Raw genomic sequence first — 12,971 nt, 5'->3', positions numbered from 1 at the left:
ATACAAGTAATATATTTCTAAATAAATTCATGGCATTGTTCCCCTTTGGAGAGCTACAGTTCTAATGCCTTACCAATATGCTGTCACTGGCTTTGTTAAATTCAATCTATGTTTGTCGGATAGTGGAAAATGTGTTATTTATTTATACGGTTCATTTTCTTCCAGAAAACTGAATAAAGATGAAAGTCAGTTGGGATAAAAGACTTGAATGTCTATCAAAATGGAATTCTGCAAACTCAGCTCATGTAGGCAAGATTGTGGGTTAGGGTGGGGTGAGGAGGAATGTCAAAAAAGGCAATATGAAAGTTTTGGCAGTGCAACATCAACACATATGCAAAAGGGGTGGTGCTTGTATTGTGATGCTGTGCCTGCCCTCTTGCCTGTTTTCACTCCTCCTGTGGATGCCACTGCTTATGTACACTAGACATGATTTTAGATAGGCAGATAAACCTTTTTAAGATTTCACATTATTTGAATATGGAATTTTGAAGTTGTTAAATCCTCCAAGAGTGGCAAACTCAGGAAACACGAGGGGATGTTATGAAGTTTGAATGTTACATACTAAGTAAATTTGGAAGTATAGAAGAACCATTGGACTTGGGGGATGATTTTTATTGCTAGTAGGGTAATGTAACAGAATCTTGAAAGGCTGCCACAACAGTTCTCCAGATCAACTTATACCTAGCGTATGTAAGGCAGAATGACTCTGAGTCTCTTTTTCATGCTTCCCATCCACCTTCCTTCCTCTGGACTAAGGAATATTTTCTATAATGACCCTACTCCCTCCACCATGTTCCCTGGTTCTGCTGGACCAGTGTTTCTCACTCTTAGCTATTTTAAGATGTATGGACATGGCTGGCTGGGCAATTCTGGGGGTACTGTCCTTTTAAGTTGCACAAGAACTTACATTGTTCTCCCTATGAAATTTACAAATGTTTATCTATACTTCCAAATTTACTTAGTATGTAACATTCAAACTTCATAACATCCCCTCTTAATCTGCAGGACATGACACAAGCTATCATCAAACATGCCCACAAGCAACCTCATATCCAGCCTGGAACTTGCATCTTTGAATTACTAAATGAGGATTATCATATTTTACCTTGTTCTCTAAATAGTATGGATATACATATTACCATATTATTCATATTAATCGAAGAGGCTTGTACTTCTGAGCATTTTTAACGCAATGAGAAAAATAATATACATTTATGACTTTGCTTTTCTCTGAAACATTTAAAATGTTGTTCTTTGGTTTCTTATCTTTCTTACAGTAATTGTCAATGATTTTGCTTTCCTTTTTCCCCAAATTCTAGAATTTCTAGATCAGGGTTTCTCAACCTAGGGTTCCATGAGAGGTCACTAGGGGTTCCCTGGGAGATCACGATTTATTTAAAAAATCATTTCAAATTTGGGCAACTTCACATTAAAGAGGTAAGTTTCATTATTTATTTTTACTTAAAGAATACTGTTAATGCATAAATACAGGCCTACACATGAAACAAATACAGTAATTTTGTAACTTCTGCCCTATATTTGAGCCTGAATGTGCAGGGGTTCCCCAAGTCATCCTCTGCATAATTATAGCTGCAAGGAGGATAAGAAGTACTACCATGTGCATGGATCATTATTAGCTCATAGCATAAAAAGGCAGGATAAGTAATTATCTTGTAAAAGTTATTCTTCCCTCTCCAGCCTATGAAGAATGTTCATTATTGTTTTAAATCCATAAAGATCTCTGTTCCAAGGCATGGTTAAACTTTCTTCTATTTGTATTTCTGCAAAAGTAGTTATGAGAATTATGTTTAGCATCATTTAATCCAAGTTGAGTATGTTTCCTACACCAGTAGCAGGTTTATAGATACAGTCCTATACATACCATCCAGTATCTGGTTTAACATAAATCAGATAAATTACTCCTGTAACCAAGTTAGACATAGATGCATGTCCCCACACATACAAGTATGCACATACTTATGGCAGGGAAATAAAACAATTTGATGGAACACAATCATCAACCCCATCATATTCAAACCTTAAACTGATATCAGTCAATTTTATTTTATTCTTTAAAGTAGGATATGGTCAGCAGTGAGTTGGAATCCATGTCATAACCCTTCATTCATCAATCAATGTTTCAAAACTGTACAGCATATTCACAACCCATCTAGGCCCCTATAAGCTTGTAGAATTCACCAGCTATAGTTTAAGAATATCCAGGAATCCCCAACTAGTTGGGTCAATAGGCTGGAACCTTCTGGACACATGTTCACTTCAAAACAAAACACTAGGCTCTAGATACCCACCATTTCATTTTCTGAGTGTGCCTGAAAGGTTTATGGGAGGCCATTGGCATGGTTGGAAACACAGATTACACTTAAGTCTAATGCTTTGAATTGTAGCATGCTAGTTTCCCTTTTAAAACAACCTAACAAATAAAATAAGTTATTGCAGGATGTCAAAAGAGAGCTCTCTGGATATCATATTGATGATGCTGATGCTAGTCCATGAAGGCAGATGATAGTGTTCCTTTAATAGGATAAGAAGAAAAATTGTTTTGCCAGAAAATTAACATGTAGATTAGTGTAGTTTGAAACTTAGTGTACCAAGTTTAAAAGACAAATATAGTTAATACAGATTGATTGCATTGCAAATTTAGTATCATGGGGTAGACATAAAAGTGAATAAAGAATGAAGAGGCACTTACAGAGCCTGCCAAACTGGTTGTCCATATATTTGTTAATGCCTTTATTTTATATCATTGGAATAAAGCTCTGTTATATTATTAGAAATAAAGCTAAGTATTGTGTTTGCACAAGGATATCTAAGCCTTACATCCCCTGTTTTCTGCTACCGTAAGTGGCAGGTTCTTCACAGACGCTTTAGTCAGTGAAGTCAGTCACAATTCATCTATGAAAATAAATAAATGTTCACACTGATGCACATCTTTTTGCAGTTGAATCCATTGCCCTAATCTGGTCAATGTCTGGAGATTCTCAGTCTCTCACCAAAGTTAAGTTACGTTCCAAAATAAAGTGCTAGTTTTATTCTTTTAAATGCTTCACTCTTACATTAAAAAAAGGATATATAGTCTACATTTTGGAACTATGATCTTTCTAGAAAGAGGATCATACCTTCCATATGAGGAAGATGCACAGTTCCCTTTCGGACTTTTTCAGATATTCTTCAACACAAGAAAATAAATCCTACATCCATAAGCCAACCCACATTCTTTTAACTGACAGCACAATTAATTTTGTAAAGCTGCTTAACTATAATACAGTTCAGAGATGATGGTCTTCATTTCTAATTTGCAAACGTTTTGTGGCTTTTCATTGTACTTTGCAATGAGTTAGATTTTCGGTGGATCCAGCATCCACTTTAGTCTGGTCTATTAATTATCTCTTGTTTTCATAATATTTCCCTTCAGTGGCTATGCACTGAAATGTTCACTTAACACACATTTCCAGGTATTTGGTTATAATGAGGCTTCAGCCTTCATATCTTATTAAGAGATACCCTTTTCTTACGATATCAAAACTATTGAACCATTTCTTACTGCTCCATTTGAAGCATATTATATTGTAGGCCTCCATCACCATATACAACTTCTTTAAAAAATGGAAAAACACTTTTGTTATAAAGGAAAATGCCTACAACTTACCGGAACTGAAATTTGAGGATTATTTTTCAGTTTTCCCAATGTGGTAAAACCATCAACATTGATCTTTCCCCTTGGCTTTATGGCTAAAGTTTGTATCTTAGCACAGTCAATATAAAGTGTGACAGTATTCTTTTCTATACCGACCATAACTTTATGCCACTGGGAATCAAAAAGATAAGGCAAATCCAAAAATGTTGCTGTCTGAAGACTTCCATCAATTCCTTTATATGAGAATTCAAGAGATTTGGCTTGCCCATTAAGCTTCAGTCCAACTTGCTCTTTTCCAGAAGAATCTAGAACTTGCCATAGGCTCCAAGATTTCTGAATTGTATTACCAGTCATCCGAAAAGTAGTTAGAACGGAATATAGATCAGGTAGTCCATGAGGATACAAGGATCTATAAAGGATGCAAATAAAACAGTCTGCTTACTGGTCAGCTTAACTTAACAGTGGGATACATTATCATTTCAAAGAAAGAGAAAAAGAAAAAGAAAAAAATCAAGAAGCCACCATCTCAAGACAACATTTAACAAACAGATTCATCCCAATCTGAACTATTTGTTCCACTTTACTGTCAGAGAGAGATTCAGTAATATTATCTTACCCTATGGCAGAATTAAATTAAGACAAGGCCTGAAGCTCATGACCTTTCACCAGTAATAAACCAGTGCTGTGAATGAACCCAAAGCCATCCTGTAACAATGCTAATTAGATTACTGAGATAAAGCTATCCCATTTTCTATATTATTGTCCCTTGTAAAGTTGAAGTCTGGATTCAATATTATACTATTAAAACAGATTATTCTTTCCTGGCTTTACCAGATTCTTCAGATTCACTTTAGCCAAAGTCTACATTCCAACACTATCTACTACCTGAGAACCTGTCCTTCTGGTTTTCCATTGATAGACTTTGCTGTGGTGAATTTCTCACTTGGGGAATGGCTTCTTCCATGTACTTGCCTTTGTTCTTTCTTCCAGCTTCAAAACACATCTCAATACATTTTTTTGTTAATTAAGAAAGGAGGACAAATTTTGTGTTATGGTGTCAGCTGTCACCAATGATTGCAGGACCATGTGATTAACTCATTTTAATTGGCTGTAAAGTCTTGAAGTTCACTTCAGTGATACATTACTGGGCTGAATGCAATGAATAAATCTCATCCTCCACCCATATATGCCATATTGCCCCTCAGATCATTCTCATTAGCTTTGTAGCACTGTGGAAAATCTGAGATGATTCACAAGTTTTATTATAAAGAAACCTTAATCCAGTTCTCCTTTGGGTCTGATATACATTTTATTTTTTTTCCCTGTGGCGTCTTCATGAATGCTGTAAGTCATGAGTATATAAGTCATAACGAACTGAGAAATCCAGATTACTGTTTTCAAAAAGCATTTCTTATTTCTGACACACAACCTTGTTCTGGCAGACATTTGTATGAAAATGTGGGTAAGAATTTAGCATATAGGTGGTAGACATTAGTTCTCCAAGAAAACCTGTTTGTGTTCCCAGCTTCTACAAATGTAAAGCATCTTAGGTGCATACTTCTTCAATATTATTTAAAATGTGGCATCCAACTCAGCACAGATGCAAGCAATTTGATTTGCAAAATGCAATACAAAATGGTCCTAGCAAGAGACAAAAAGTTCTTCATTCTGTGTCCCAAAATCTTCAGTAATGGGCTCCTTGCCTATAAACAAAATGTTTGGCTAGCCATTTTTGAATCAATTAATTAATTTGTTAGGGTTATACCTGGCCTTTTCTTCAGGATCTCAAGGTGACTTACACAGAGATCCCTTCATTTCATTTCATCCCGATAATAACAAGCCTGTGAACTACATTGGGCTGGAAGAGGGTGATTAGTCCAAAATCAGGTGTTAAACTTCTGTGATGGACTTAAACCTGGTAAAAGTACAATATCTAAACCATTATACCATGCTACAGAAGCAAAGTAGTAAGAATTCTTTGCTATAATCACTACAAAAGTATTTCAGATTGTACCTGTGCTTTCCTTGAATTTCAAATCAGCCAATTGTAGTCATTGACCTAAGCTTTTATGTACTGTACTTCAATTCCTCAGAATGCCAAATAGTTGAGCCAGCATTACAGTTTGATTGCAAATGCTGGGAGTAATTGTAATAATGTCTGGATCATCTCTTCATTCCAAGCACAGAGCTCAACAGGACCACTAGACTTTAAACAAGCTTTAAAACCTTTAATTTCAGTGCTTATTGTGATCAACTTGCAAAAGGCATATAAGCTCATATGCAAAAGTGCAACAGGGCCTTCTTCTACATATACACAAAATATTTCAAATTCAAAATCTTTCACAAGCTGTTTTGAACTTGAAACAAGGTGATCTGAATTCAAACCAGAGTGTTTCACTTTCAAATCAGGTAGAATTTGAAATGTTTTGCACACTGCTACTTCCTTTGTCATTGCCTCTGTATCAATCTACTGTATATCTATTTATATTCTCCTCTATACTTGTTAGACAGTAGATGAGATCAGGAGACTTCCGGGGGAAGTGATGTGAGGATGAGACAGCCAGAGTTTAAGTGAGCTTTCAAGTCTTATACTTTGTTATATTTACCCCCTTTTGGAGTATGATCTCTAAAGCGGATTGTTTGTGAAACTTTGTCTTGGGTTGCTCAGAGGGAGGATAGAGTGGAAGAGGTGGAAAGCCTTTGGAAAGCCTTATCTGAACCCCTGCAAATAATCCTGGCTGCAGTACTATATCGGCATACTTGAAGGTTATATCAGCTGTGTGGGCTTTAACACTCCGTTTGAAGATTACAACTGAACACAAAAAAATTGGAAGGTTGTGAAATTTGATATCTACACTAGACTGTGCTCCAGGAATATTATGAAGAGAGAATTTGCAATTTCAGACTATGCTTTTAAAACAATAGCCCCCTCTTTGTAGAGTTTCTGCAAGCACTTAACTGAAAGTTGTTTACAAATTGAGCTGATGAAAGAATAGCTCAGGTACTAAAACAATGGTCCTCACTAGAAATGGCTACACACAAAAGGGGTTATGCCCAGTAACTGAAGATGTTGATGTGTACATTAACTCTCAAAAACAATCAATAATTACTGACTTTTTCTCCAGAGCTGTAACCCCAACAAACTCTGGTGACCACGGCAGCGACATGAAAGAAAATGAGAAGGAAAACAACATGCCATGTGAATGGTCTTTTGGTCCTTATTGCTCTTGGTCCAACATCATAAATAAGAGGACCTCCAATAATCTAAGTATTGCTGAGGAAATAGCTACTGCTGAGAGACGGCTAAACTCCAAGACTACAGAAAAGCACATGGACAATAGCATACTTATGGTACAACCATGTACAATAAGAACTATACTTGTTAGACAAATATATACATACAAATACATACATACACACACACCCAAATATACATTATGATTACTTTTCTTTCACTACACATACTTACATACACATAAACTCATCCTTGCTAATTGTGTTATACCTACTTACTTTTCTCCTTCTACACTTCCATATCATTAATAAGTCAGTTGAATAAACAACACCCTAATCACAACTTCATGTATCAGTCCATTAGAATCTCTTCGTGTGACTCTTTCAGCATAGCATTGTGGTAAGATGATCATACGCATTTCAAATTTTGGACAATTGAATCAAACCAGATTGTTAGTGGGATTTTTTCTCTCTCTCTTATGCATTGCAGTGCTATCCCACATGCCGATCTAGTGTTAATCTGCATACCAGATTAACATTCAATCATTTTGCCTCAAGTGTTATGACTGGAATCCAAACCCTGGGTTCACATACTGAAATAATGGTTTAAAAAGCCCTTATTTGGCTGACTGGAAAACTGTATGTCACATCTTTCAGGCTATAGACTCAGGCTATATGAATTTATATTATACCCAGTCCTTGCTGGAAAATATACCAGCAATACGAAATTCACTTTATGCTGTTTATTGGGAAAAAAGAAAAACTGCTGAAACAAAACCGATAAACTTCTGCTTTTTATTAGTTTCCAAGGTTTCCTTGGAGATATGCAAATTGGAACCACTGAGTAATAACCAAAAATTTATTTATTCTGTAAATGAATCTTGCCAATGCCCACAAATATTGAATATACGTATTAGCATTTATTAGTTTACTACTGATGCAGCAATTGTAAATATATTTTATTTTATTTATTGGAATGTTCCATAACAAATAAGATAAGACAGATGAAGTAACATTAATTAACTGTAGGCTTCCATGAAGACAGAATAGACTACTTTAATAAACAGTACAAGGTCCTCCTTCAAATCTTGCTATTTTTTTTTAGTGTCCTCTAAATTCTCCCCAGTTATTCCTTGAAATTATCTCTATAAGTGCTTACTATTTCTAGTAATGCTACAAAGGAAATAATAATAAAACAAATAAGTGATATTGGTTAGAAGGCAAAAGCAACCTATTCAGAAATAGAGAAATAAGAGGAACTTTACTTCAATATTTTAACTAAAATTATGTCATTTTAAAAACTGAACCCAGTAATTCTTCAGCATGTTTCCATCACTAGAACATAGGAGTCCTTGAGCAAAAATAAATTGCTGATTGCAGATAATACTGCCAAGACGTTGGTGAGGCGCACTCAAGTGTAAAATGCTGCACCCCTATTCATCATTGTGGGAGAAGAAATTTGCAACCAAGTTTAAAACACTGGTAAGTCAAATAGGTTTTTTTAAACATTAAGCACTGCTTAAAGAAAAGTCTACTGACAACTAAGTCTCTGAATACTGAACTATTTGTGTGGCATCACCGTGTTCTTACTGCATTTCAAGACATAGGACTCATCTGCTCCTTTACAACTAAGCTCCAAGCAAAAAACATCCCTCTTCTCTTTAGAAGATCGAAAACAGTCCATTAGAACATTTACTGTTTGATATACTTGTGCAGTCCAATTTTCCATGTTTACTCAAAGGCTTTACAACCTTACCAGATTGCCAAAGAATTTCATGATTACTCTTTTAGCTTTTGATATAATGCAGTGTTTCTAATAGAGCTTTTAATGAGAATGATTATGAAGAAAGCAAGCAAGCATCCACTGATATCAAAAACCTGAAAGGTGAGAGAATTTGCAATAAAGAACCACATTCTTCTGTGAATTAATCTTTACAAATATACTTCAGTCTTTTCCCTCATAAAGATAGCAGTCTGTTCAAACCCAAGAAATATGTTTGGGTGTGGGGGAATATACCTTGAAATGTTCTAGTATAATAAAAACCCCAAATAATTGTGAGATTTTAAAATGTAGTTTCTACTTGTATCTATATTTGCTTGTGAGTGGAATAAACATGCAAAACTGTTTGAAATAGCCATCAATGCTACTATATAAAAGAAGGTTTGTATCAGTAATTAATAAAGCTGAACTGGAAATAATCTCTTCTGGATTAAGTTGCCAGTAAGAAGCTATAAAGATGCATTCTTATTTTTTCCTTCAATTTCTGATGATAAATTCTGAAATGAGGGATTTTGGCAAAATATGATAATTGAATTTACCCCTATCTGTGTGGCAGGATTCTTTTCGCCCTTAAACCTATCTCCAAATTAATTTTACAGTAACATTTTTTCACACAGTGCAAAATTTAATACACTGCAGTTTGTATATTATTATGCTGCAAAGAAACATATGGAAAACAATAAAATAAAGGGTATTGTTGGAAACAGAAGGAAACATAGGAAATTGGAAACTGGAAAACACACCATCAATGCTGAAATAAAGTCTGTAAGGCTTCATGACTGTGGAGGGGTTAGATTTGGATGTGTGACAGAAGGTTGCTACAATCCAAATTTTGTTAGTGGCATTTCTTAATCTTGGGAATTACAAGACAATCCATGACCCATTGGGTCATCCTTTCAGAAGTATTTCCTTACCTAAACAGAAAAACAGAATGCCCAAGGGTGGGCAAAAAAGCAGTGGGAGTGGGAGCAGCTTCCAACTTCCTGCTGGCTTCCCCATTGACTCTGCTTGTGGGAAGCTGGCAGGGAGCGTTGGAAATCACTCCTCCTCCTCGGCTGATCTGCGGAACTGCCTGCCACTGTGCTGGGGTGAGGGGAAACAAAGGGAGCTGCAGACAGTGAAGAAAACTGCACCCCTGCTCCCCATCCCGGCATGTCCACAAGGGCCCCCACCCTCCAGGGAGGAAGAGGGTTCATCTGTCAACCACCAGGGCCCCCCAGCCAGCAGGCATCTGAGTCACTCCCTTGTCCTTCCCTCACCACCCACTGCTGTTATGAGATTTCAGATTTCAGCCTTGGTTCCAAAGCAGCCAATCACCATTCACCCATTGGGCCATGATGCCAGCTGATGGGGTGCAGGGCCAGAGGGAGGTAGAAAAGAGGGAGTGGATATGCCCCTCCCATCTTCCCTTTCAGGTTTCTGAGAAGTATAGTTGGAAGGTGCAGTGGCGCTAAAACAGTCACAACTTTGCAAAATTTCAATCCCACAGAAGTAATGAGTCCTGGATTTTGGACAAATTCTGTAAGTTAGCCCACCTGAGGTATCTTGATTCAAATATTGTTGCCCTATGATGCACCGTTTCACCCAGTTGAAAGTTACAAACAGACAAGAGTTTTAGTAGTATTTTTTTTTTTATTGTATGGCACAGCAGTTTGGTGTTCATGCTGCTTTTTCCTTGCTGGGAAATCCTTGTGAGGTCCAGCAGCCAGATGTGCAGACTATTTAGCCATGACAAGTCACCTTGCCCAGGGTGCACCATGAGGAGGCTGGTCTACATTGCACCAAGTTGGGCTGAGAGAGAGTGACTGGCCCAAGGTCACCCAGCTGGCTTTCATGCCTAAGGCAGGACTAGAACTCACAGACTAGCCCAGCACCTAAACCACTAGACCAAACTGGCTCTCTAGTTTTAGGAGTATATAGATCCCATAATTCCAGCTTCCTTTTGCAATTCCTCTAGTACTAGGTGAGGGGAAATTCGTGAGGTTTTTAAACAACAGCAACAGCCATACTAAAGGATAACCATCTCAGCCTAGGATTACAAGAAGAAGAAAAACCACAACAACAGTAAAATGAGTCAATTGTAAATAGCACAAATGCAATGAGAGGGAAAAGTTGCTCTACTGAAGCCTGTTAAAGGAATGCAGTAACTGAGCATCTTTCAGCACCAGCTTTGGTGAACAGCACCACTGAGCTTCCACAGCCACTAGATGGCAATAGGTTCATGACCTAACTTTTAAGAAAATACACTGAGCCCTTTCAACCATATCCAGACAAATTATAGAAAAGCTAACACATTTCCTGCATAATAGCTGGCCACTGTTGTGTCCCAGACTAATATTAAAAATAATTACATGCTTCATATAGAAATAAATGATAGTGCAGTGTGGTGAGGTATAACAACTTTATTAGCCAGTTTTGGAATCAATGTATTACTCACATTCAGGTTAGGCAACCTGAACAAAATACGTTCTAGACTCATCCAAGGTCTCTTCTGCAATTCATTCATGGGTTGAACACCCCCTTTTAATTTGCACTCTCAGAAGTGATGCCTGTAAGATAGTCTGTGATGCCTCACTAAGCCAAATTTCGTGAGCTCTTGACAGCTAACACAGTATTCTGACCGTAGGAGAAATACTTTAAAAGTTTAAATGGTTTACTCTGTAGAGCAGAAATATGTTTTATTGGAATATAGCCTTCCTCATTTAATCCTGTCCAATATCATTCCTTGCTTAATGTTCTTCATTTTAATTCCAAAATAAATTAAAAGTTTGGCAATGGAAAGTCCAATGCAGTTAAGCTTCATAAAAGCTAAGGAAAATAGCATTGGGCCTCTTGTAAATTTGAGGCTCCCAAAAGGAGTGTTTCCCCATTCCCATAATATATATCCAATGGATACTTGGAAAACAGTTACCAATCTATGTGATACTGATGTGTGCACATGGATTTAGACATGAATATAAATGTAAATGAATAAAAATTAAGACATATTCAATTTTTTAACAAATAGTGGTGATAGAACTATAGGCTAGTGCTTTCTTGGGTGATACTCTTCCTATTCAATGAACATGTGAAGAGTGTATGAGAATGATCACACTAACCCTGCTCTCACACTTTCACTATTCTCATAATCTCCAGTATATATCAGGAATATAAAAATAGTGGGGAGCCTTCTTTATACTTGTAGACTCCCCTAAATTTTCTAGCACTATAAATGCACAGAACTGAAAAGGATATCAAATGCAGCCATTATTCCTCTACATGGGGACGGTAATGAGAGCACAATTTACTTCTTTTAAAAATACTTGCCCAACCAAATAAATAGACAATCTTAATATAAGTAATAAGGAAAAGCAAAAAATATGTTACCTAGTAGGGATCCTGAAGTCTACTTTGGTACCTAATTTGTAAGCAATCTGTAAAGATGTGGAGCCCACCACACGTTGGATAATGCCTTTGGAAGCAGCTTTATCAAGCTGGAACTGTGAAATTAAGTCATAGCCTAAAGTAAGGAATACAAGTATTGGAGAAAAAATTAGACCACAAAATTATGGAGTTAGATCTGTTTTTCCCCCTGTTATTTCTTCTTTTGATATATACTTTGTTTCTGTTTAATTCAACTATGATGTTCAAAATTCAATTTAAAATAGTTACGTTTTTTTAATAGTTTGGGATTTCTAAAAAATAGTGCTGTGTATCACCTTGAAAATCATAAACGATAGTCTAATTAAATAATAAGTATAGCAGCTTCTTTCAGCCACATGCACTTACAAGGAGCAAAAAAGCAGTCCTCAAAAAGATGTTCCGTAACAGTTGATATGACAGAGGTTATATGCAATAACTTGCATTTACTTGCCTGGTAGGTCATCCTGGCCAATCTTCGTTGGTGGGCAGAGGTCAGTCTTCATGTTGGAACTGAATGTTATTGGAAACCCTGCAATAAGATTAGACATACTATAGTTATCTCTGTCCATTTTGCTATTGGATGGTCTATGACCTGGAGCAATCTCCTTAGAGGGAGCTCCAGAAAACTAATGCAACTTAATTTTTTGAGATGATGTAAAAAACCTTCAAGTTCAAAAAAGGTCATACTTTATATAGCTAAAACCAAGAAAAGCTATATTCATAGAAGTCAAATGATGCTAGAGGCGAGATAGATATACTGTAGAAAGCAATGGAGAATCTAATCCTTCCTGTTATTCTGAAGATCATCTGTCTTCCATGATGTAGATTTGTAATAGAAGGAGTTCTGTAGTGCAGTTATTTGTGGTTTGGATAACTTTAAAAACTTTCTACCTAGGTAGT

The 12,971-nt window shown here is 36.5% G+C and overlaps 1 protein-coding gene across 1 annotated transcript in view; it reads right to left on the bottom strand.

The window, feature by feature from the left end:
- Nucleotides 1–12,514, bottom strand: part of COL9A1 (collagen type IX alpha 1 chain) — a 74,057-nt gene extending 61,543 nt beyond the window's left edge. The window contains exons 1-3 of the mRNA XM_063297808.1: nucleotides 12,478–12,514; nucleotides 12,036–12,168; nucleotides 3,668–4,064 (exon numbers count right to left, since the gene is read on the bottom strand). Coding sequence (XP_063153878.1) covers nucleotides 3,668–4,064; nucleotides 12,036–12,168; nucleotides 12,478–12,514 — 567 coding nt within the window. The remainder of the gene's footprint in view (nucleotides 1–3,667; nucleotides 4,065–12,035; nucleotides 12,169–12,477) is intronic.
- Nucleotides 12,515–12,971: the final 457 nt, after the last annotated feature.

The sequence above is a fragment of the Candoia aspera genome, chromosome 1, assembly GCF_035149785.1.
Source record: "Candoia aspera isolate rCanAsp1 chromosome 1, rCanAsp1.hap2, whole genome shotgun sequence".
NCBI classification, from domain to species: Eukaryota; Metazoa; Chordata; class Lepidosauria; order Squamata; family Boidae; genus Candoia; species Candoia aspera.
The sequence above is the reverse complement of the archived record's forward strand: the minus strand, read 5'-3'. Positions and strand labels throughout refer to the sequence as shown.